At 34.8% G+C, this 27,998-nt stretch overlaps 1 protein-coding gene across 1 annotated transcript in view; it reads right to left on the reverse strand.

Moving 5' to 3' along the window:
- The window catches only part of LOC115447766 (sex peptide receptor), a 59,174-nt gene extending 31,679 nt beyond the window's left edge, over positions 1 to 27,495 (reverse strand). Inside the window, exons 1-2 of the mRNA XM_030174985.2 lie at positions 27,303 to 27,495; positions 4,698 to 5,071 (exon numbers count right to left, since the gene is read on the reverse strand). Of these exons, the coding sequence (XP_030030845.1) occupies positions 4,698 to 5,015 (318 nt within the window). The 5' untranslated portion in view covers positions 5,016 to 5,071; positions 27,303 to 27,495. The remainder of the gene's footprint in view (positions 1 to 4,697; positions 5,072 to 27,302) is intronic.
- Positions 27,496 to 27,998: the final 503 nt, after the last annotated feature.

A 27,998-nucleotide genomic window follows, 5' to 3' on the forward strand; every position in this document is an offset into this window, starting at 1 on the left:
CCATCTCATCCTCCTACTATATAAAATTACCGTGCTCATTATTAAACATATAGCATATTAGGTGGAGCTTGCGGCTTAGCCCGCATAAAAACGGATTCCCGTAACAAAAATCCCATAAATACTGTATTATGCTAGCACCATCTATTTAAGAACTCATATTTTGTAAACACATTATGTTTTACGTACAAATATAATATTGGTAAGAAGTAAGTTGCCGTCACACAAGTAAGTTTGTCCTGTTACATGAACTTCACCTACCATAAACACGAATAACACCTCGGAAACCACGTGTTTTTTTCATAGGTAATACTACCCTAAACAAGCCAACTTATTCATGCGGCGCCATAGGTGGTATCTTTGCTGTGGTATAAATATATATAGAAATACCATTCAAGATTTTTAACAGTTGCGTATTTGTACAGAGATCTGGCTAATTGATTGTGGTTGTTTATGAGTGTTTAACTAACGGCTTGTTTACGTCGTTTTTTAAGCTGACGTCATTCATACGCTCCACGGTTGTAAACAGTAACTCCGACAATGATATAGATTATTCTGGCGGAACAGAAAAAATAGTTTAACTCTATGCGTTTAATCTTTAAGACTTCTGCTTTGAAATGTTGTTACGGTGCATGATAGTAGTAGGAGTTGTTGCGAAGTATTCGTCATCAACTACCAACATTAAACAATCTGCATTTCGATACCGAAAAACATCGAAACAATTTATATGCAAGCGCATGATGAAACTTTATTTTGATTGGTACAAATAACAGAATACAGTACGGACTAAAATTGTATACATATTTCGACCTAGTGATTAGACAATACATAGAAGTTGTGGTCTATTTTGCTACTATTATTTTGGTAAAATAGCATAAACTTCACCACGTACGCGGCAGTACATTACTGACGGTAATCGAAATAAATTCGATGCTCTTTAACCACACGAATTGAAATAACAGACGTTTGACTCTATTTTTTATACGATCAAAGAAATAACCACTTTAATCTCGAAGATCAAATATAACTGTTACAGATTAGGTAGTCAAGACTTCGACACTACCGGATTTGCGACTCAAAAGGTAGCTACATGTAACAAACAATATAAGATCGCTATTTCAATTTCCTCCGAGTATCTAAGATCTCAGGAAATCAAGACAACATTGGTTTGTGTCCTTTGATCTCAGTATTGTGGGACCACAAACTTATATCGAAATTGGAAGAGGAAAGTACGAGCTGTTTTGAATGATACGGAATTGAAAATACGAAAAAAAATATTACTATACAGCTGAAGAGTTTGTTTGTGTGAACGCGCTAATTTCAGGAACTACGTATTCGAATTGAAAAATGATAATAATGTTGGATAGTCCATTTATGGTGGAAGGATGTAGGAATAACATATAACATATAACATCACGCTAATTATATTCGGTATGGAGACAGTTTTAGACCCTGGGAAGGACATAGGTTACTTTCTATCCCGGGAAAATATATAGCAGGACTTTTATCTCGGAAATCTTTATCCTGAAAAATCTTTTTCACGCAAGCGTAGCCGCGGGCTAAACCTAGTACATATATTATCTTATCTTACTTCCTATATTACTCATATTAATTCGAATGTTTGGATGTTTGTTAGAAGTAAACGCAGTAACCGCTGAACGGATTTTAATATAAATTGACATCGGATAAATTGGCCATCGGATGAGACCATTCCGATAGACAATCTCCAGGATTAACATAGTTAACTACTTTTTATCCCGGTAATTTGGTCACGTAGAAAATATTTGAAATTTAATCTGACTTTTAAGTAGATGGCGTTGGTGTCATACGGACGAATAAGTAAAAGATTTTTGTATCGGGAAAACTTTTCATACAGCCGAAGCCGCAAACACCCAATAAAATAGAATTCCTCAATTAGCATATCATTTGTTAGTTACATTCGGAGCACAGACCGCGTAATATTATTACGGAAATGAACATTCAATTAGTGAATGAAACTTTAATTACAAGTTTGATTATCTCCTACGTCAGATTACCAACGCTGGTACGTACCAGTTTCCCTCCAAACGGTATTGGTGTATATTATATTAATGCCAAACATAAGAACCGTGTTCTAGAGTGGAGACCACGTCTTGGCAAACGTAGCGTTGGACGCCTTTTAGCGAGATAGCAGTACGACCCACACAAGAGTACTGACAACGACTGGATGCATAAAGCAGCAGACCGGGCTCTGTGGCGTACTTTTGAAGAGGCTTATGCCCAGCAGTTGAATGCAACCGGCTAATTGATAATGATATAATAACCGAACGAAGTTAGCAGTCAGGCATTATCAAATTATCGCTGTGTTTGCCTAAACTATGAAATATCTATCTAGAACGTGAATAAAGTGGTTCTTTCATAGTAAGGCGAAGAAGCCATTTAAGTATTTATTTTAGAGGCTTATGGTATCTAACATAAAGGCTGTAGTGAAACTGTACCAGGAAATTTCATCTCACGCATATTGATGTTAGTATCAAAATGAATTTGACAAAAACATCTCTGATATAGTCAGCGTCCGTTGGTGTCTTAAGATTCGATTTTATAACACAAACTTCCTTCTTCATCCTTAAGCATCTGATTTAAGTTTTAGTATACCTTCAAATTGTTAACCCCCTTATATAATAATTGAAAATAACCCACCAGAATCCTTAGAATTTTTTATAAGTCATAAATTATTAATTAAGGAATTTCATAAAGCCAAACACAGTTCAGTTAAAATTCGATTATGATCTAGAAATTCAAAAAGCCGCTTCTATATAGCAAAATATTTTCGATGTTATGCTCAATGCCTTTATAGGACGGTCCTCTCAATTAACCTTACTTGAGAGTTGGGTCACGTGCTTAAGTTTCAATAGGGATATAATAAGGCCTTTTACGTTTCTGTTGCTAATAATATAGTATAAAATAGAGTATTCATAAGGTACAACCCTGGTGAATCGTATTATAATCATTAGTACTTAATAAATATTTTTTCTATTCATATACATGTATACATAACATACATAACATCACGCATTTTATCCCCGAAGGGGTATGCAGAGGCGCAACTAGGGCAACCACTTTTCGCCAAGTATGTTCCGTCCCATGATGTGATAGGGGGCGAGCCTATCGCCATATCGGGCACAAATTCCAGACTCCGGGCTGATACTGAGCAGAAAAACCCAAATATCACTTTGTCCGACCCGGGATTCGAACCCAGGACCTCAGAGCGCTATTGTACCGGGCATGCAATACAACTACGCCACCGAGGCAGTCAGTTAGGTTTTGTTTTTATATATTTTGTTATGTTGATACTTTTGTATAGTCTTTATATTCTTAGTACTTAAATACCTTAAATACATAAATAATAATACTTACGTACCTAGGATCAAGAGTTCACCAGAAATATTTTATGATTGACGATTTATTTCTTTTCGGGAGCTTAATATAGAGAGTGGTATTGAACCGCTGCACACATAAATCTTTTAGCATCGGCAATTAGTCGTTTTCAAAAGCCTTGAACAACGACACGCCATTTTATTGCGACGCTCAAACGATGACTTAATGAGATGCAGCATTGAAGCAATTCCGAAAAAACACGATTTCGTAAACAGTAATAACTCTCGGCGGCGAAAGCCTGAAGAGTGAAGAGACTGCCGAGACGAATGTTCGCAGGTTCAAAACCTAAGGGCACATACCTCTGACTTTTCTAAAACTATGTGTGGTTTCTTTGTAAATTATCACTTGTTTTAACTGTGAAGGAATACATCGTGAGGAAACCTGCAACCTGAGAAGTTCTCTATAGGAGTTTTGATCGTGTGTGAAGTCTAGCAACCCGCACTAGACCAGCGTGGTGGACTAAGACCTAATCCCTCTCAATAGTCAGGCAGTGGAACAGTATATAATACAGGGCTAATATTATTATAATCTATCTCTAACAGACCTTCAAAATTTTATGCAAACCCTAAATTGCCTTCGAAGAAGATCTGTGTGACCTTTTATAATAAACATATTTTGATCTAAATATTAGAGTTCAAAGTTTAACTTTAACCTATGTTTCACGTAACCAAAGGCTTCTGCCGTTAGATTGTGTCGCAGGTGTGACTTTGATCTCAAACTTTAGTTAATTTCAGCTCTAATGACTTGCTGGTCGTATATTTTCTAAATGAGTTTGTATTTGTTTCAACAACATTTAAGACACGAACATTGTTTGTATTTGGTTTAAATTTCAGATAGAAAATTCATGAAAAAGTAAATAAAGTGATCCTTATTTGGTTCCCAAAAGAATGAATTGTTTCAAACAAATGAGACAAAACTATCGAAATAAAAGTAGTTTACGGACTTTATAGCGGTTTTTGGTATTTTATTGTTCTCCCGACGCAACGTTTCAAAGAGTTTGAGGCCTTTATTGCCTTTATAGTTATTATATGTTTATGTATAATTGTAAAATGTAGGTACATATTGCAAGTTTGTCTATTCGGACGACCAATACCTCAGTCGGCCGAGTGACAATAAAGGCTGTAAAGTCTTCAAAACGGAAGAATTTATTAAAAACCACGATAAAATCCGTAAATTTACTTTTTTTCGATGTCCAACATTTGTGTTAACAAAAACTCGTTACAAATTACCCAAAACTATGCAACAAAAGAAAAACTAGTTGTACAAATGAAAAAGTTACTTACAATGAGACTGATGTATCCGTGGATGCTGTTGTATGCTAAGATGATGTCTCGAAAGTTTCCATCGCAGTAATTGCAAGGCGCTTCTGTAGATTTCGTTAGGTTCAGTCTACTTCGCAATCCATCGACTAACTTGACAAGAGTTCCGAAGTCGAGGGGCTCGTGACTGCTATTCTTCGAAGACTGTTGACGCAACACGGCTAGAAAGTGTGAGAAGTCTACATTGCTCCGATTCTCGCTCGCTACCTCAGTTTCCAATAGCATCTCTTCAAACAAATTGGTCAATGTATGCGTGATGTTTGAATCATTGTCTTCCATCATTTTGGTTTTCGTAACAAGCGAACCGTGTCAGTTGTCATAATTCCGGATTAAGTGTCCTGTAACAAATAATCTATACTGTTATATAAGTATAAAGCTGAAGAGTTTGTTTGTTTGTTTGTTTGAACGCGCTAATCTCAGGAACTACCGGTCCAAATTGAAAAATTCTTTTTGCGTTGGATAGCCCTATGTTCGTGGAGTGCTATAGGCTATATATCATCACGCTATACCCGATAGGAGCGGAGCAGTAATGCCTAATCTCAGGAACTACCGGTCCGAACTAAAAAATTCTTTTTGCGTTGGATAGCCTTTTGTTCGTGGAGTGCTATAGGCTATATATCATCACGCTATACCCAATAGGAGCAGAGCAGTAATGGATAATCTCAGGAACTACCGGTTCGAACTAAAGAAATCATTTTGTATTGGATAGCCCTTTGTTCGTGAAGTGCTATAGGCTATATATCATCACGCTATGACCAATAGGAGCAGAGCAGTAATGGCTAATCTCAGAAACTAGGAGTTTGAACTGAATAATTCTTTTGTGTTGGATAGCCCTTTATTCCTGGAATGCTATAGGCTATATATATCATCACGCTATGCCCAATAGGAGCGGAGCAGTAACCGCTAATCTCAGGAACTACCGGTTCGAACTGAAAAAAATATTTTTGTGTTGGATAGCCCTTTGTTCCTGGAGTGCTATAGGTTATATATCGTCACGCTATGACCAATAGGAGCGGAGCAATAATGAAACATGATGCAAAAACGGGGACAATTTATTAGTTTTGAGAGCTTCTGTTGCGTGCGCCGCGTAAACGGTTAAAGTTATGCAACAATAATGTATGACGGGATTGTTCCTCTTAAAAAGTTCTACAAAAATATATCATAAAACAAAAGTCCCCCGCTGCATCGGTCTGCCCGAACGTGTTAAACTCAAAAACTACCCAACGTATTAGGATAAAATTTGGTATGGAGACGGTTTGAGACCCTGGGAAGAACATAGGCTCCCGGGAAAATATATAGCGTGACTTTTATAACGAAAAACTTTAGCCCGAAAAACTTTATAACGCGGGCGGAGCCGCGGGCAAAAGCTAGTGTATTATAGAATGTTTTGGAAGCGGTCAAATAACTGGGATCATTGACATCGTATAAATATATATTAAAACTTCTCTGTTGTTTTGTTACTTTGTGTTTTGACAACGATAAATAATTTGTATTGTTTCTCGTTATTTTTTTTATTGAATCCACATAAAAGTGTCTCCAAAACAAGACGTAGGTACAGAACAGTATCAGAAAATTATGAAGCTCAAATCTGAAGCTAGCAATTTTTAGAATTCCCAAATGTTACTATTCAATATTATATATTTTTTATGCGGACACAGGAAAGAGACCGCACCGCACCTGATGCTAAGTAGAGTGGGGTCCAATAGAATGTCGACTGGCGAGAGATGATTACCCCTTGGTAGTTGACTCAATTATGCCGGCCTGTTGGAACCGAATATTCACAGGCAGATCGTGAAACGCGACACACTAACGTAGACCACTATGGTGAGTTTTAATACCTTGTATACGGTGATAGCAATCCGGGCGAATAGAAAATATATATTCTATCACTAGCAATGTGTTATTTTGATCATGTCTCAATAAAAACCTTTTGGCAACACATGCTGAGAAGCGTAGCATACATTTTCTAGGACATTACGACATTTTATCTTTATCTAAGTCTGCCATCTACTTTCGACATGCATGACATAGTGCCGTCTAGCTTTTTTTGCTATTCGGTAAAAATATTTCAGTATATTGTGTTTAAATCATACCATATCAATACTGATAAATTATTATTAATAATAATGTATTACTAAGGCGTTTATCTATATTTTCTACCTATAATATATGATTTTTATTTACTCAGGGAAGGCAAACATCGCGAGGAAATACGCCTAAAAACTACATTTGAATTACCAACGTATGTAAAGTCTGCCAACCTGTAATATGTATAAGCCATAATTAGGCCGGCCTAAACCTTCAAGAAGGATAAAATAATACAGAGTTGGTATTATTATATAAGACTGGCACAATATTAAAATACAATCCGCAATATATATTTCTGCTGCCAAGCACTGTGTAGTCACTGTTGTGTTCCGGTGTGAGGAACATTATAGGCAAAATTGTACTGGAAATAATAAGACTTAACATCCCATGTCTCAGGATGGCGAGCGCAGTAAAATACCAAACAGTACGTTATAATTCAAGGGGGTGGATGGTGTTTGTACTGTTTATGAGCGGTCGTATCGCTTACCATCAGGCGAAGGGCAGGCTCGTCTCATCATTCAAATAAAAAATATATATTAATGATCAAGTGCGTACAAACAAAGATAATAAAGTACGCACGATTTATGTGATATGTCTAACGTAAATTAATCATTTTTCCCCTAATCTCTGTTTATCATATCTCAAAACAGATCGCATGTTTGATATCGAATGTACATGAACGAACAAATTTTTTCTCGTTATTTATTGTATGAAATATGTTCGTTTTATTATGACACTGTGATTTATTGCATGACTGAGCTATAATCCAATTAGTTTAAGGTCACCGTACTTATTTAAGTTCAAATATAAGATTCTTTGTATAATATTTTTAAAATATATTCGAACAAATGTGTCTTATACCATTTGTGCTCTGTGCATGATTTGGCAATATCTTAGGTTGCATAACGATTTGGTCTTGAGTAGGAGTATTTTTGTTGCAGTATAAATTTTTATGGTAAACTAGATGTGCCTCGCGGCTTCGCCCGCTACAATAGTCCTTAAAACTACATAAAGCCAGCGCCATCTTTAAAAAATCAGATTTAAAAATTCAATTTTTTCCATGGGAGTAAATTATCAGTAAGTCCATGTCTTAATCCAGGACGTGATCTACCCGAGTACCAAATATCATCAAACTCCATTCAGTTGTTTCTGCGTTTACTTCAAACGAATATACAAATATTTTCCCAAAATTTCACATTTAAAATATTAGGTTCAAACGTTTCACGGAATTTGAAACTAATGTAGTTATCGGGTATTTCATGAGATTTATCATGTAATGTCTCATGATTAAATACGTAGTGCTACGGTGGCTTCGTAATTCGAAGTTTCGGAGGTATTGTTTACTGTATATGGGCTGTTATGTGGCTTAACTTCAAGCGGCTTGTTCGTCAGCACAAAATAAATAATAAAAAAATCTAAAGCCTTTTATTTATAGCAATCTTAATGTTATTTTAATATTTTTCTCTTTTTAGTTATTGTTATGTATTAGTACAGTTATTTATTTAATATTACCTCTGTGTTAGTTACTTAATAATGATTAATTATTATTAATCTTATTCTGCAAGAACCCTTCTACAGGAACCCGATAAATACACCCTCACATTATATACACTTACAGCTTATATCCCCGAAGTAATGCAACTAGTGCCTTCACTATTGGGTTTCTCCGTGTAAGTGGACTAGGCTATAGCCATATTGAGCACAAACTTCTGTCTCCGGGTACTGAACATAAAGACCCAATATTGCTTTACCCGACCTGGGGATCGAACCCAAGACGGCGCGGCAGTCCCGCGATACAACTGTACCACTTAAACACCGCATATGTGTACACTTTGAAAATATGTTTAATAGATAATTAATATATGATCAGGCTTTATTGGCCCCGCGTGGTCATAATAATCGGGTTAATTGATTGGATACTGTGCGGGTGAAATCACTAAAATATTTTCAGTAGTAATATTTTCACGTAAATTATCTGCCGTATTCAGTTGATCGTATTTGCATATATTATTATTATGTAGATATGGATATTGTTGCTGAGTATTACGTAAACATAAAGGATAATTGCATGCCGTTCTATTAACAATTCAGACGACGAAACGAAGAAATTAAAACGCAAATAAACTTAATAACCTACTTTATATTCAGGTATTATTATATCGGAAAAATGTTTTAGAATTAAACACAGATATTGTTGAAATGATATGGATATTAGCTCAGATCTTACTTAGTAACTTACATTCTCTGTAAAACTTGACCAGAATTAATTATTATCCGTGTTCAACACACAATATGATAATGATTTCTTACGTTTATGTTAGACATTAAAATAAAACTATTTCAAGGATTTTATCACGGGTTTTATATAATAATTTTCTCCCGACGTTTGAATGACTACAGCCTACGTGGTCACGGAGCGAACTGATGTGTTGATCATCCGAAAAATCAAAGTTACAAAATCTACTTATATTTTACAGTTATACAAAATGTCTAAAAATACTCAGTGATACTTTTCTCCTGGAAAGACTTGAACTTACAAGGTTGTAACATAATATTAGCTCATACTACAGGCGCCGTAACGAAGATGCATTTTTAGAATCGTTAACGCTAACGTCATGTGTCAGAATAACATATCCTACCGATAGACTTAACGGTAACACATTATTCCCATTTTTTTTTCAATTCGCTTTAAAGTTTGTAGAACGTTCATGTTCATCAGTGGACATCCTACGGATGATATGATTGCAGAAAGACGTCTTGGCTATGTCCTATGATGTTTATAAATGTATAATTCGATAATATAATATACCACGCGCTAATTGTCATATGTTAAAATTTTTGACGACTCAGACGTATCGAAAAACGAATGTTTTTTTTCCAACCTGAATATCGAACTAATAACCTCACTTCCAGGCCAAATGCACTTAAATGTAAAATAAACAAAAACACAAACATCCATTAACGATTTAACGTACTACATTCCACTTAAAAAAATGAAAGATTTATCCAATATATACAAGCAAGCCGTTCACAACATGTTGTTGTTTCGGAGGGCTATGTCATGACATAGCCCTCTGAAACTTTAGTTTTATGACAAGCTTCTGAGGATTAAAGCTCCGGACAAAAAGTAAAAACCATTACCCACACTCTACCACATGCGACCTTTCCATTTTAATAATATTCTGGGCAAGTCTTTGAAATCAATTGTAATAAAATTGGCAGTATAATTTTTTCAGAAAGGCCTATTTATGTTTAATGCTATTTTTATTTACTAGTAAATGTAAGCATAGAAGTTTTATACGGTATTTATTGCTCGCGGCTCCTCTAGCGTGATAGACCTCTGGTATAAAAAAGCTATCATCATCATTATCATCAGCCGCATGACGTCCACTGCTGAACATGGACCTCCCCTAAAGATTTCCAGATCGGCCGCAGTAAAAAAGCGATATGTTCATTCAATAATTAGTAGTCTATCTATGAGCTATCAATTACTGCGTTTACTTCAAATAAACGTACAAAACTCTTCACAAACTATTAATACATTTTGTTTTAAAATACTTCTCCAAATATAAATTAAAAGCACGTCCCGTTAATTTATTTATATGAATAGGCATAGCTTATTAAACTATTGAAAGAACGTCGAGTGCAACTGGCGTTGTACTCCGAATAACTTTATAATGGAATTGGCTTGCTGATAAACTCACATTGTAGTTGACAGAAGATACAATCTTTAGAATTGCAGGCCAACTCGATGTCATAAGGGTGCTTTGACCAAATATGTTTAAATGACAAAATAAGCAGTTTAACATAATTTAGATAATATTATATGAAATAAAATAAAATAAATCCCTTTTAGCCGAATTTCGGCCACGGAGGCCAATCTCAACGGAGATCAGCCAGGTATGCAGGAGATATTATAGTGCACAAGTGTGTGCGCAATACACAGGTGCATTCTCTATTCCTTCACTCACATGGTCCGGTGAGATTGCAATCCGACAAGATTGGAGAGAGATAAGGCGCAGGACCAACGGCTTTATGTGCTATACCAGGCACAGGGGTATCATAACACTAACTTCCTGTCTCCAAACTGCATCTGAATAATTTTTAAAATGGAAAAACCTCACATTGTTTTAGTCCGACTACCGGATACGTACTGGGCATCGTATCGCCTACGCGATACAACTAAGCCACCAAGGAAGTCGGTATATTATATGCAGTAATGGGGGCGCCGCTTTCGCTTTTTTGTTTAAGAGATGAAAGAAAAATTATTTAATACTATACCACAAAATCCCGCGTTTTTTTATTTTACTGCTCATTCTATATCTATAATTATATATCTATGAACGGGTGACGCATATTTATTGAAACATTATACAGTATTATTTGATGTTACAAGCAAAAGACTAACTACATATTATTATGTAATAAGTATATAGACTAATTCTACTAAATGTAAAAATAGAATTCGGAAAATTGTTAGCATCCATTCCCCAATTTTGCAAAGTAATGCCATTCTCTTTTACGTGTTCCGAATTCCGGTGTTTTCCATAACAGTATGAAACGCATGCGAAGCCACAAACAACACCTTGTTAAATGTAATGTCCACAAAGACACACATTCCTTGTCGGTTGCTAGGACTAGCCGCGTTGTAAACCCTTTGCTGCGGCTGACCCGGGGACGCGCCTCGATATTCCTAATTATAAACCTTGTTTTAAAGAGCAACTTAATCGCAACATTTAAAACCACTAGCTGACCCGACAGACGTTGTCCCGTCTTATGTCTATGAATTTGCAGTGCGCATTCTGTCAATTGCTGAAATTAACTTTTCTTAAATTTTCTAACGTTCAGCTTAACTACCTCAATTTTTTCATTCATAAGATCCTTCTCCTGACAACAACAAAAAAAAAATAGTGAAATCGGTCCAGCCGTTTACGCGTGATGGCGTAGCCAAGGGAAATAGGGATTCATTTTTATATATATAGATTACTATATATTTGATAATAACTTCTCTCTATAAAAAGGTATAATGCTTTGTGGTATGGCGATATAAAATAGCCTATAATCAATTCTGTATGTTTAAGTACACAAAACGAGTTTACGCAAATAGGATTTGATGAAATAGAATAAAAACACAATAAATTTGTCAGTTACAATTGCTTTAAAATATAAATGTTACCTGTACAGGAATACTTAGTCAGATTTTAACTTCTCGTTTATGGCTACCCATTTAAATCACGTACATATGTACACACCCAAACAAAATATCTCTGCAATGACTACAAATATTTATTTTGACAATTTAAACCTTATAGTTTTCACAAAATTATTGAATAGTTATTAGAACATCCTAACCAACAAAGACAATAAAAGCAAATTTAGTTATTTAAAAAATAAGTTAAAGGTAAGGAAAATGAACCAACAAACAAAATGAAACGTTAAAAACATTTTTTTAATTTCTATGTTTAAGTTACGACGGCTTAATATAGAAATTAAAAAAATGTTTTTCCTGGAAGACGTGACTTTTAATTAGTCTGACAATTCGTCATAAGCTTCTTTGTGTTACGATGTTTTTAAACTGTTTGGACGAATTAATTCAAGTTTTAAGTTGATAGAAACAAAAACATAGTATTAAGAAAAAATAAATAAATGTTTTTTCTACCTTCGTTGAGTAATTATTGTGTATTTTAGTATAAATACCGAACTTGTTGGATTATATTTGATAATTTGCCGCAGGCGATCGGCTGTCTGATTGAGAATTTCCGTTTTAAACTTGGTGTTGTTGCGTTTGATCAAAATACTTAAGATCAAATGCGTTGTGTACATTTTGTATGTAATGTATAAGTCCGCACCCACGTGCGAAAAATGAATGCAGAAACCTAATCAGGAGAACTTCAGTAGCAGTCCACAATTAGTAAATTGCACTGATTTAACTATGTACGTATTTGTGGCGAGCTACATATCAAATAGAGGAAAAACAAACTTAATATTTTTTGTGATAATATATTTAAACCTTTGTAGAATCATTAAAAAGAACTATGTAGGTATGTATAGCGACGATATACTAGTTGTGAATGGAATGAACTGCCGACACGAAGGTTTTAAAACCCAAGTCACATATATCTTCCTTTTTCCGAAGTTACGTGTGAATTGCTTGTCAATAATCGCTCGTTTAGCAGTGAAGGATTACACCTACATAACTAAGACTACTCCCTAGGAATTACAAAATTTGTGAAATGATACGCAGCATTACGCTAAAAATATTAATGAAGAATACAATTCAGTCACAAAAATTTGACATCGCAGTACTTCATATTAGAACAAATACATTAAGTTATGAAGAGAGATGAAAACATTTACAACCAAATTTAATCAAAACCTGGTGCTAAAGAACGCATATTTTTTTTTCCCATTCCATAAATCTACCAGTTTATTACATTTTATATGAATCGCTGTTATGAAATATCAGTTATTGCGAGACGTTGTCGTATATTTCAAGTCAAATGAGTATTTAATTATTGTAATATAGTTCATAATTGTATTACAATTTTCTACCTCGGTAGCCATAATAATTGTGATTGGGTTTTTCGATCTTTAATAATTACTTAGTTGCTGCGCGGAGTCAGGAAGTTGGCGGTGTGATACCCTCGTGCCTCGGAAAGCACGTAAAGTTGTTGGTCCTGCGCCTGATCGATCTTTCTCCGGTCATCTCGGATTGCCGTCGCACCGGGCTGTAAGAATGAAGGAACAGAGAGTGCACCTGTGTATCGCGCACACACTTGTTCACTATAGTATCTTCTGCGTACCTAGCTAATGTCCATTGAGATTGGCCGCCGTGGGCGTAATTTGGCTAGGAAAGAATAAATCAATTATATTATTATTTTATTAAAATTATTATGTATTCTTATGTTGTCGACACTTAATGGCTAGATATATTCATCAAAACTTTAAATCATACAAATAACATTAAAGGATCTGTTGTTTCTTTTAAAATGTTCAGTGCTGCAGAACTAGGAATGAAACAAGAAGTTTGAGCCTATCCTTACCTCAAAGGTCAGTAACGAATAAATTAATCCTCTGGTATTGTCGATGTTTATGAGTAGTGGTGACCACTTACCATCAAGTGACCTACTTGTTTTCCCACTATATTAAAAAAATCTTAACATCGAGATATTATCCTAATCTAGTTCGCGTGGAAATAGACTTTAGATTAAAATAATCGTGGATGTCAACCACAATAGCATTAACTGAATACGCCATAAAATGTTTAGGACGTCTGCGATAGATGGAAATTGCGTAAGCGACAAGGGCGTCGTCAACAGTCGGTCCAAATTAAATTATATTTTTTATGTAAATTATCTCTCCGAGTTACAACTGCTTGGCTTCACGTGAGTGATGATATTTCTCCCTGGAGCCTATTTCGTTCAGGCCTTTGATCTTCTATCTCTATCTTCCTCCCTTTGATCCAAACTCAATCCACACATTACAATGTTTATTGTATTATATTTTATGTTTCTTACATTATAAATGCAGTTCGTGAAGATTTTGAATGTTTGTTAGAACGTAAAACCGCCAAAAAATGTGTTAGCAATGCAAATTAAATATTTTTTAGTAGAATTTAGGTGTTAGTTTTAATGTATTTAAATACGAAATAGACTATGAATAATATACTGAGTTTTCTGCTTTTTTAAAAGATATGTCTTTAATTTGATTTAATGTAATAAGTAATATATTTTTGCAGATTTTTTTATGTCTATTTTAATTCACGAACCGGGAACTGACTCAACAACGACTATTTCGATGAACATATTATAGTACACAGATGTCCTGGATCTAGGGTGGTTTTGTTTAGGAAAAGACAGAGAGACTTATACTCCAAGAAAACCACAAGCATAAGCTGGTATTCTTTTAAGAAGAAGAAAAAAATGACGTACGTACGTATATTCTTCAAGAAAATGTATTAAAAACCTATACCTATTGATACACCTACATAAGACATACTATGACTTGTCGTAGACGAGTTATCTTTAGAATAATTTTATCATAATAAAACCTATAATACGTAATGAATGAATGACGAGTTCGAAAAATTAAACAATCTTTTAAAATAATGAATTATATCGAATTCATTAAACGTTTATTGTTCATACAAACAAATTGCGACCTATTTATGGTTGTGGGCGACAATCACTGCATTTCAACGCAAAACAATTTCGGTTACACGCAATATTTTTGCGGTATTTTTATCGTATTAATCTTTCGCCATGGGTGACACCTTCATTTATTTAATATTACTCTCTTAATCCAAGTAACATTCCTGGCTATGTAATTTTCCACATATCATCCGTCCCATGATGTGATAGGCCTATTTATTTAATTTTACCCTCTCAGTCGACGTGATATACGTAAGTCAGGGCGTCCAATTTTTGCCACGTTATCTTCCGTCCCATGATGTGATAGGGGGCGAGCCTATAGCCATATCCGACTCTGATACTAAACAGAAAAACCGAATATCACTTCAACCTCCGAACGGTGGTCGTAAAATACACGCAAAACAACTACACCAACGAAACCGACATTATATGAGTCATTGTTTAATGTTGCTTACGGTGGCGAATGGAATACTCTTGGGCGTCGAGTCGCCCTTGCAGAGTAAACGTGAAAATAAACTAGGTTTTCCGTGGAATAGGAACTTATATTTTTTTTTATAGAGTTAACACGTTAGACAACCGTAACAGACAGCACACAACGCTTAGTAACAGTAACATTGTTATTTTATTCCAAATACAATTATACTAAAAGATATATACTATTATGCGGCCAGTTTACATCACAACATAGTATAAAACAAAGTCGCTTTCTCTGTCCCTATGTGTGCTTAAATCTTTAAAACTACGCAACGGATTTTGATGCGGTTTTTTTTAATAGATAGAGTGATTCAAGAGGAAGGTTTATATGTATAATAACATCCATTAAATAGTCAGCATTGCACCCGTGCGAAGTTGGGGCGGGTCGCTAGTTACATTATAAAAAAGGCTTTATATTTGCCTATGCAAACCTCAACACATATAACCCGATTGCTGCCGGCTTCCCTTTATGTAGAATCGAATTATCATCAGAACGATTTGAAGACCGCATTTATGAATATCACTACATAGTATAAAACAAAGTCGCTTTCTCTATCCCTATGTCCCTTTGTATGCTTAAATCTTTAAAACTACGCAACGGATTTTGATGCGGTTTTTTTTAATAGATAGAGTGATTCAAGAGGAAGGTTTATATATATAATAACATCCATTAAATAGTGGAGAAATACTGTTATTTTGTTATGTTATACCCGTGCGAAGCCAGAGCGGGCCGCTATGTTTTTATATACAACGTTCACAGTTTTTCTGTAGTGTATTTAGTATCAGCATTGCACCCGTGCGAAGCCGAGGCGGGTTGCTAGTTAGTACTTATATTATGTTGTGTTCGGTTCCTTTTCAGAAAAAATTACTTTACGCCGCTGGTTGCTTAACTTGTTTTCTAAAAAAACATGCTCCTTTAACCTCATTTCGAAGTCCATTAAGATATTATGTTAGCTTACCAACGTCCTAATAAACTGCGCATTTTAGCTAATATGTTACGAAGCGTTGTTAGCATTGTCGATATCTACACAAGAGTTTACATAGAGTTATAGCTAGAAGTTCTCGTTTGTCCTAGGTCCTTACTTTAATCTGATTCTATGCGTACAAAAATATACTCAGACTCGCGTAGATATTACGTAAACCTTGATAATGGAAGTTCGCACAGTCTTCTTATTTTTACCTTTCGAAGCTTCGCACCTCCTTTTCGTCAATATCGCAAAAGATTATATAAAATTATTTTTAGCATTATTCGAGCAATTGAAAGTATTCGGCATAACTGAGACAATAAATATATTATTATATTTTTTTGAATTAGTATGAAAATTTCTTGGAGGACCCATATAGGTATATATCCCCTCCAGTTAATTACGGCAACATCAAAAATTCTCGAATTTATAAATAACTGAGTGTATACCCAAACCCCGAACCTGTAAACATGTCTGTTACACGCATCGCTATACCTTATATCACTTGAAATGTTCTCAACCCTCTTCATAGGAACCCTTTGAAATGCTGTCTAAAACACCATCAGAAGTGTTTCATAGCCTTATATGATGATTCAATCAGTCAATAGATTCCTTTGCCTTTACACTATAGTAAAATTGGATAACGTACACTTAATAAAATAAAAATCTGATATTGTTTACATTTTAAGTGTATAATAATATATTTTTTTAATAATTTTATATTAATCTTCCTCTTTTTTTTGTATCCAGGTGGACTTCATGGCTGTCTGGACAGACATTATTGAGAGCGATAAGACCTCGATAGACCGATAAAACCGCCATTATTTTATATCTGTGTGCAATAAAGAGTGAGCAGATAATAAAATCTTGCAAAAATATGATGTAATATCTTTATCGTCATCGGTTTCAACTGATCTATCTATTGCACATTTCACAGTGGCTAGTAAAACAACAATATGTCTGCTCAAGTACGATCCCGTGAAAACATTTCTGAAATATCACGCGGCAAAATAAGAAACAATAAATGCTTTAAGGCCCGAGCTAGCGGCCTTGAGCATTCGTTCCATACTTTTTTGCGCATGAGCTTCCAGCGTAAATATGCTGAGATTTACGGGTTATTTGTTCAAAAATCAATAATGTATTTTTGAAAATTATGCTACCTAAATATTCCTTATTAAATTGTTTATTTAATAGTGTTGGTTGGAAATTAATTACGTACTTCTTCTTTACGAGTAGAAGCATGGAATCGACAATATTAGTGACATTTTCATTATGAAATTAATGAAACAACATCAACATGAATCAACCAAGTTAAAGATAATATATTATACAAATATGACGTTAATTGTTTTTTCTACACGTAAAATAAATTTTGAATAGATAGCTTCAAAAATACGGTTAAAATTACTGAAAATACTAACTGATATTCAGTTGCCTATTGTTGTGGCTATGTACAATAAGCTTTATTATGTTTGTAGAGCTGTCCGCGCACGTGACGTGTTTCGACAATATCCTGTCAAATGCATCCGAACTGCCACACGTGGAATACTACGGAAATTGAATTGACTCCTTTCGGACAACTAAAACACAATGCATAAAACTACAAACGAGATGTTGAATCAATGAAATTATTCAATATTTTGTGAACCTAATATATACAGGTATAGAGTATAAAATTGAAATTTGCTAATTACTGACACCGATTATTGATATTCATCGACATAGCCGTTACACTGTTGGGCCAGATATATACGTTTAATAATGAATCATATCTTACTTCTTACTCTTACAATATATGGATGAAATGTGTTATACCGATGAACGATGTCCTAATTTCATACATAGGTTACTTTTTATCCTAGTACTTTTCTCTTATGAAGAATAATACACATTTTTATATATTTCACGCGAGCGAAGCCGCGAGCGATAACTAGTATATAAAATAAATCAGAACAGTATTTTACTTAAATTGAAACTCGGTTCTCATAGAAACCAAGAAGAGCCCGCTGACGAAGTCTAATTAAAACTATTTCACTTATTTAGAAATTTCGGGGGAACTCAAGAAGAAATTATTCTAGTGAACAACTTGTTTCGTTGGAAATGTACGCAGATATTCAGTAGCAGTAGAGAAAATAACCTAATTATCACGTAATTTCAACACTGTTATTCTGTCCCTTCTCTACTACTCAGAGGGCTTAGACCTCAGTCCACCTTTTTTTTTTTTTTTTTTTTTTACGTAGGTAAATCGTCAGTTGACTATCTCCCGCCTTGGGATGGGCGGGAGGGCGTGTCAGACTTTTACTGACTAAGAACCTACGGTGTTCCCATCCTTTGCCTATGTGCCTAGGTCCAAGATCCGGTGGCATTGAGACCTAGGCAGGAACCGGCCCTAAAGGGCCCCGCAAAACCTCAGTCCACCTTTAAGTTGTTACGTAGAGTCCTCGGGTATGTAATAAACTTGTGAATTAGGCTAAAATAATTTAAATTAATACACACCCACACGCCTTTTATCCGCGAAGGCGTAAGCAAAGGCGCAACTATGCAAGTATATGTGCTACTATGTATGTATGTATTCCGTCCTATGATATGATAGGGGACGAGCCTATCGCCATGTCGGGCACAAATTTCAAATCCTAGGATTATACTGAGTAAAAAAACTCAATATTACTTTACCCGACCAGGGGACCGAACCCCAGACCTCAGTACTGCATGCATAGCCGTAGTAATTTAAATTCTTATAGAAACACGCTATACCAAATAAATACTTAAAAAAACATAAATATACAAAAAAAGAAAAAACGAAAAATAAATAATCTCTTCACTTTTCATTTGTCCCTAATTTATTTTATCATTCAGCGATATTATTTTAAAAAAAATCCCACTGGTTATTTCCTTTGTCGCTAAATAGTAAAAACAAAAAAAAGAACTTCGCTTAAATACTCTCGCAACCAGCATTAAGGAGCGCCTACAATAAAACCACGAGACTTGTAAATTTCCAACAATTTACAACTAGAAGCCTCATTTGTAATAATTGTTCACTCCACTAAATTTATTCGGCCAAACCGATATTATGTCAGCATTTTCAAACTGTTTTAATGGGTTGTCAGAATAATGAAGATAAGTTCCGAAAGTTATTGCGTTAGTATATCATAGTTTGTCAACAACCGTTTTGTACATAAATGGTTTTTTAAATAGATGTATTTAGAGGAGGGAGCCCGTATTGTGGACTTTGCAAATCTCGTTGACTATACGAAATCTAACAAGCTGGTCTTAATTTCAAGCTGGTTTAAATGATATTGATTCTACTATAGTCAAGCCGGCTTATTGCCGCTGCTGCATTACTGCATGCTGTAGCCGAATGGTAAAGCGTGGGTCTACTATATTTATCTTTAAGTGTTTTTCTCCTACGATACGAGGAGGGGAGAAGGCCAGGGATTGTTTGCGAGCACTTATAAGCCTCATTGTGAATTAGCAACCATGTGGTATACACACATAACCGTGTGCCTAGAGCCACGACAAATGTCTCCCGTACATGGTTGTTCATTTAGTGTGGAGACCGAACGAGCAAGCAAGTAAGCGAACAAGAATTGCCTCAGGGGGATAATTTCTCAAGAGTCCCTCGGGGGGACGTAGGTCAGCTTCACTGGGATGATAACACTAACAAATAATTGGGATTGCTACAATCCGTATGGGAAGTGTGATTATAGAAGGCTAAACAATGCTTCTTCTTGCCAAACCTTATTCCTTGTCCATAAATGCCGGTAATACACAAAAAACCTATTTCATCTATCAGTCTGTCTCTTTCCCTCCATACCTGTGGATATTAGTGTGAATATTCATAAGTGGCGGCAATCATCAATCACCAAGAGACCTACATGCTTGTAATAGGTAATACTATACAAAATAACTTAAGGAAAAACTTATACTGTATTCAAAACGCAGAGCGTCGACCTGCTAAAGATCGCATCAAATGACTAAAGGCATAATCCCAATGACTGGCGACTTTACAAAATGTCTATATCCTGACTCCTAGCGTAGCCTTAAAATATGATAAATGTTCTCAAAGAAGGAGGTGTAGCTAATGCTAATACGATCAAAATGAGGTTACTTTTGCAGAAATCTAAAGGGAGCAAAGAAGTTCGATTTGTAAATAAAACTTAGTAATTCATATGCATTAATAAAGTGGTCTAGATAAATTAACTGAGCTGAAGCGGTAAGTAAAAATGTGTATAAAACGGATTAGAAATATTATTGTGGTAGTTATATAATATATTACAATTGTTTATTTTAAACAACGTAAAAATTTGTGGGCTATCGTTTTATCATAATGTAATTCAACCAATATTTGCAATCAACCAACTGTTCAAAATACCGAGTACCTTTATCGTATTTTGAATTCAAATATGTGAAAATATAAAACGTAGATACGAATTCCAATAAACGGGCTATCTGTTGACATGGAGAGTATCACAAGAAAAATAGACAATACAAATCTAACAGTGAGCGAATCATGCTAGACAATATCGCTGTGTCTACGTTTGAAAAGACTTTTGTTGACGGAGAATTACATTTTCAATAAAATTGTTGTTTAAAACATCTAACATGGACTCTTTGAATATTTAAAAACAAACTAACATTGGTCTTATTCATAAAGCAAAATGAAACATATAACTGTATCATAAAATTTGATACACTATTCGTATTCAACAAAGTTCGATGTTAAGATCTTAACAAGCTTGAGATATGTTGTGACAGATGAGCTTCTACTAAAATCTGACAGAGTCTATGTCACTTCGCTAATGTTGTTTACTTCTGCCAATTTAGGATTTCTACGGGTGTCAAAATCTATTATCCAAATACGAAATCAGATTATTTATTAAGGTTTGTTGGTTAACATATTATGGTAGTAGTAGGATATATTTTATATCCGCCACATGGTGTTAAAGCCCACCATGGTAGCCCGCAAGTGAGTCGTGTTCCAAGATTAGCCTATGTATATCCAGTTCCAACAGGCCGGCACAATTGAGACGACTGTCGAGGGGTAATCATACCCCGTCAGTCAACATTCTATTAGACTCCACCCCTTTTACTATCAGGTGCAGCGAGGCCACGTTGGCGAGCACGTATAAAAAAGACCGTATAGTTTTCTCTGTAAATTTTCCGACGACAAATAAATATCTCTACATGCAAAAAATACGTAATGAGTTTAACCCATAAGTTCGAAGACCCTGGCCTAGTCCAGATCTGATAAACGAAATCAACACTCAACGTACTATCACGAAACATGTCCAATATTCAATCTAATTTAGTACCGTATTGTCATATTACGATACTTATTGGAGCTTAGCTAAAATTAGGGTTAGTGACTCATAATATGAAATTATAGGTGGAAATGAAATTAAAAACTTACGCTGCGTGTTAGGAAAAAAATTGAGTTGCTTCACGACTCGTGCATAGGTTCCTATGCCAATATCTTTTACTTTGTCCGTACCTTTGCTAACATTGTGTTAAAAATTATTCATGAATAACGAATATTTTCACCAAGAATTCTAGTTTTACATTTCAAATTTTTTGGTCATTTTGTAGTTTAGTGCGAGTATGGCGTGTACCATGTGTTTGAAACTTATAATTCTTATTTTACATCAACGGTTCGAGTAACCTATTGCAGTTATTTTCTAGAAGATATGTATGTGGTTTTATTTAGTAACGCAATATCAAAATGACCCTGTGTATCATACAACTGAAAAGTTTGTTTATTTGAACGCGCTGAACTAAGAAACTATTTCGATAACAACGATTTCGATGTTTTTTTTTTTCATTAGTAAGAAGCTACCTTACTCCTGAGTGCTATAGTTTTCTCTTCACGAGAAAATATTTACCCCAGAAAAACGTCTTCACGCAGCGAAGTCGCAGGCAAAAGCCAGAAAGTTTGTATTTAGTTACTTGTTCCATAAATATAAGTACTTAATGGACGAGTTTTTCAAAGCCTGAGTGCTTCAGTGCTATAAATGTAAATGTCTCTAAGTCTTGGTCTGTCAAGGATAAAGAACCCTTTTTATTCGCAAGGATAATCCGTATTACGGCTGTATGCCGGCATTTTTTATACGAACACAACATAGTAACCTCTCTGCACTTGCTGGTAACCGTAATGCGGTCCAGATAGGGTGTCGTGTGTTGAAAGTCGATTATCTCTTGACATTCGACACAATTATGCCGGCATATTTGAAACAGGATATACACAAAATGATCTCAGAACGCAACACATTTGAGCCGGCATAGCAGATTTTACATTGTACGGTAGTTGCTATACACAAACAGTCAACATCTCGGTCCGCCCCGTGACCATAAGGGATGCGAAGTCTTCGAAACGTCGACAAAAAATCATAATATAAACAACCGCCAAAACTTCCGAAAAATATTTTCATTCCGATGCCTAACATTCGCGTAAACATAAGAAACCATCATAGTGTATATGAACACAATACATGAAAACCTATAGCAACACAAAATAAAAAATAAATATTTCAACCAACAAACGTGTGACGTAAATTGTTATCAATGAAACATCATTAATAAACGTTTTGCGCAATATCGTTAAAATGTCTATCCTGGCGTGACCTTATATCAAACACGCTGGCATGAAAAATTTCCTCCCAGTATGCTAACAAAAATGCTTGCCGAGTTAGATATGACGATAAACAGTAAAACGCGGAACAAACAGATTTATGACAAAACTTGTCTGATTTTGCTCATGAAAAGTATACCTAGTTTACTTACTAAGGTTATTGAATAGAAAGTTAATGAATTCAAATATGAGTGATAATTCTTTAGTATATTTTTATTATTAACTAAAATTTATAGCAGTTGTTGATCTACTGGCGGTAGATATTTTATATGTCACAGTCCGCCTGGGTAGGTACTACCGCAAATTCTATTTCTGCCGCCAAGCAACCGTATGTAGTCATTGTTGTATTCTGGTTTGAAGGATATTGTAGCCAGTGTAACTACTGGACATAATAAGACTTAACATCTCATGTCTCAGGATGGTGAGCACAGTAAAATACCAAACAATACTTTTTAATTCAAGCTGTTGCATCGTGTTTCTACAGTTTATGGGCGATCGTATCGCTTACCATCAGATGAACGGCAAGCTCTTCTCGTCATTTAAAGCAATAAAAAAACTTACTTCTTGATAGACATTAGAATTTTTAAGCGAAATGTTGAAAACTTCAACATAACATCTGTGGATATGCTTTATCCTTAGTGTAGATAAATGCACTAAATTATTAGTACAATTTGCCAATTCATTGAAGCAAAAGATGAAAGACTACAAAGCTATCTATTTTGCGATACACTCCATATCAAAATTCACAATCAAACGCAAGTTTAGCATAATATTTTATATAGAGACGTAGTCGAAGCTGAAAGCGGTATAAAACTTATTAAATGAGCCGTAAGATCTAATATTGCTAGTAAGGATAGAATTAACATATCAAAATATATATTTTTCTTTACTAATGATTTCACAAAATGGTTTATAAATTTTCACAAAATTACATAACTCATGGTTTGTTTTGCTTATCACACAGGGATGCCGATAGGGAACGAGGTTCACTATTTAATACGTCTCCCCCTCCCACACATCAAAATGTGTTAGACTCGCCATTCTTACAAAGGACCATAATATCTAGCGAAAAGTAAATGTGATAACATTTCTGCCTACCCCTGAAAAGAGAAATAAGCGTGATACTCTGTATGTAAATGTTACATAAGGTTATATTTATAAGGTTATAATTTAAACTATCCCATAGGTGCCACTGCAACTTCTGCAAGCCAAGATAGATTTTATACCACCGACCAACTAAGTGCAGTAAGTCGTTCGGAAAACTGACATAACCCTCAATGAAATTTATCAAATAGAAAGATAAAAACGAAGGGAATATACATATGTGCTTATAGTTTATTTTATATAATTTTTCTAGTTTGTAGACAAAAGTTTTGCTGTTTTCATGTTTTACTTTAGTTAAGTCAAACTTCAAGATCGATTTGCGGGTCATACGATTTGTTTAGAATTAAAAAAAATAGATAATTTCATGTTTTACTTTAGTTTAACTTCACGATCGATTTGCGGTTTGGAAAAAAAATCAGATATAGACGAATTCATTTTAATTTTATTAACAAGCTGTTTGTAAATTGTTGAGTAAAATGTTTATTTACAATCTAGAAAAATTATATAAACATAAAATACAATATAACATTACGGTTATAATTTCGGAACCCGAACTAATTCCACACAAGACAATAGAAGAAAGAAAGAAAGAGGGTTATTGTTAGAACAAAGATAAACAATTAAAAACACAAAATCCTACATAATATAAACAATTATTGCTCCAACAATGGGCTTCCCATTTAGCTATATACTGCAATACCACCTATGTAATACTGCAGCGCTGGCGAATGAGTAAACAATTATACTAGTATTATTGGTTATTCATCTTTCTCGACGTTTTCTAGACCAAAAAAGGCCATTAAAATGACCGAAAAAAAAACAACAATATTATACCGCTTCATAAAGATGACTTTAATAATTGACTCTCACGTCAAAAAAATCCCAATTTGCCTATCAAGCTGTCCTTCGATTAGGATGCTCGTGATTGCGAAAAGATACATTCGCCCCAATAGACGGCGGCCTCCTGATGGTAAATATGATCTTTAATCAATAAGCTTCAACAAGAATATTATGAATACTATCCATCATTATACGTTAGTCTCTCTCACATATCGAATCATAAGATAATAAGCCTCAGTCTTAGCACATAAGTGAATTATTGAATTAATTTACCTTCTAATTACCTCTCCGTCTTCCTATACTCTTTGATAAATTTCTTAGCGTGCTAAGATTAATTAGTGTTTCCTGAGACTCGCCGAGCTTCACCGCTCTGTATATAAAATGCGTGCCATTGCCGATCCTGGTTTACAGGAGTAGTCTCGGAATAGATTAAACGTCTGTTGTAGTACTTCTGAGTGGATGCTACACGTCACATGTGTAAGCCGACCAAATTGAAAAGTCACACCTTAATCTACGGTACCAAATAAATTGTTAAAAAACAAAATCACGTCGAATTACTAACCTGCTCCTTTTTTTGAAGTCGGTTAATTAGTGATATATGCATAAGCGGTCTTAAACTTTTACTGTCAAATAAAATTAACTCGAAACTTGTGACACAGTCCCTTAATCTAAATACTCTATTTGAGGCAATCAAGGTAAAATAGCTATTCTGAAAACATCGATTAAAATATTAAATGGCATTAGTCATGTTATTAATTCTATAAATAAAATTTATAATGTTTCTAAATGTTATATAGCCTAAACCCTAGTAGCTTGTGCGCATCAGTGGCTCTGAATCCTTATATATTAAAAAATATATACATGGAATTGACAACTTCCTCCCATTTTTAAAGTCGGTTCTTAAAATAATGTCCTTCGCCGGGTCTGCGTGTCAGTTTGACCGGGATAAACTCAAAAACTAACGAACGGATTGCGATGAATTTTAGAAAATTTTACACCCTAGTCCTTACTAGAGTCCTACATAGGTTACTTATCTATTTATTTGTTATCCCAGGAAAATAAATAGCGGGACTTTTATCCCAAAAAAACACTCACGCGGGCGAAACTGTGAGCAAAAGATGTCATACAAGACTTGTACAATTATAATATTATGAACTCAAAATAGTATATATAGAAACCAGAAAGCATACTAAATACTTTCAAATAACAAACACAACAACACAATTCAAATCACATAATAACTATTTGTTTAACATACATTTTTATGGCAGAAAGTAGGCAAACTAGATCCCTAGGTAATCATTAGTGACTGTAAAACTCTCACTATGATGGGTTACGTAGATATATTAAGATAGGGTGGAGTCTTTTTTGGGCTCAGTTTAACTTAATGTACAAAAAGCAGGATAGTTGCCACGTATGCTGGTGGTAGGATATATTTAATATCCGCCCGGATAGCGACCACCGTATACAAGGTGTTAAAACCGCCATAGTGCCCCACGTGTTTGCGTTCCGGGATCAGCCTGTGTATATCAGGTTCCAACATGCCGTCATAATTATATCTACTGTCAAGAGGTAATCATCTCTCGTCAGTCTACAGTCTATTGGATCGCACTCCATTTACCATTAAGTACAGTAAAAAAAAAGTAATCTTAGTTTTAACTCACATAATAGTATCGTGCCGGTCTACTCAACATCGTCTTATTGTAGACTAAACTGTTCATAACGTGCTTTAACCTCAAAACATTCCAAAAATGACCATGACGCATTTCAAGCCATAAATTCTGTTTCCTATGATGGTAATCTATTTTTCCATCTGCTTATTCAAATTAAATCGGTTTTAAATCTTCAAGGTAATGGTAAAAACTTTATCGCAAGTTAATTTAAATATTCCAAACAAATAAAATTGAAAATAGATGAATTTGGTTCTCTATTCTAATGTTTTATATATTAGAATTAATGTCTTATTCATTACCTAATTTATGGCAAACACCTGCACGAACCTATTCTCGGAGATGCTGGAGCAATGGCGATTAGCGCCTTGTTTTATTTCAACTCAGTTGGGTTATATATAAAATTAAACGTCTATATAGCATACACGTTAATTTAAATCATTAAGCATAATTAGTCAGTTCCTATCATTAATTCAACACACGACTCTTTATTTTTTTTTATTTTAAGTCAACTCACAATAAATAACTTTAATCCTATAGTCTCCATAAATTAATAATTTCAATATTACACGATTCGAAAATAAACATTATAATATTAACCAAAGATAACATTGTTTATTTAACAACACCGCGAACACAAACAAAATTCTCACCTCTTTTTTAAAAATCCATCCAACGTTCCGCGTTCTTTTTTCGAACCACAAAAACACTGGCTGTAAATGATAAACAAATTGTTATGAACTTTGATCGAGATTTGTTCGGGGTATTCTCGGATAAGACGGGCGAAACAGCCCGTCGTTTGGCGCGCAAGCCGGCGAACAACTGAGATTGGACCGTATATATTTCCCTCACGCACCGCTGTTTGGCGTTGTTACGATCACTTGACACCTTTTGTATTTTGTTTTACCAGATACCGACATGTGACAGTATTTCCACCCCATATTATTGAATAATAGGTATTGCTTGATGGACATTCGAATTTCATACCGTATTGTTCAATTTGGCTTGCTTTTATCCATATTAAATTTCAAAGACCCTCGTCAGATCTCCGTTTTAGTGATGTGAGTCTTTTAGTTGTTGGGGAAAGATTAATGATATATGAAAATATGGATCGCGTGAGTTCCCTTATCTAGTTCTTTTATTTGTATAGGAAGTATTTCTTTATTTGCACATTATACATATCTAAAGGTGGACTCAACGCCGAAGACATGGTTTACCAGCCAGTCTGTCAATTCTAGCAACTAAAAACCTTAAACATAAATGATGGGGAAGGCGTAATATATTGAAGTGGATAATAATTATGATTAATTGAATGATTGAATGAATTCCCTCCTATCCGAATTTCGGCT

Source organism: Manduca sexta, chromosome 16 (assembly GCF_014839805.1).
Source record: "Manduca sexta isolate Smith_Timp_Sample1 chromosome 16, JHU_Msex_v1.0, whole genome shotgun sequence".
NCBI lineage: Eukaryota > Metazoa > Arthropoda > Insecta > Lepidoptera > Sphingidae > Manduca > Manduca sexta.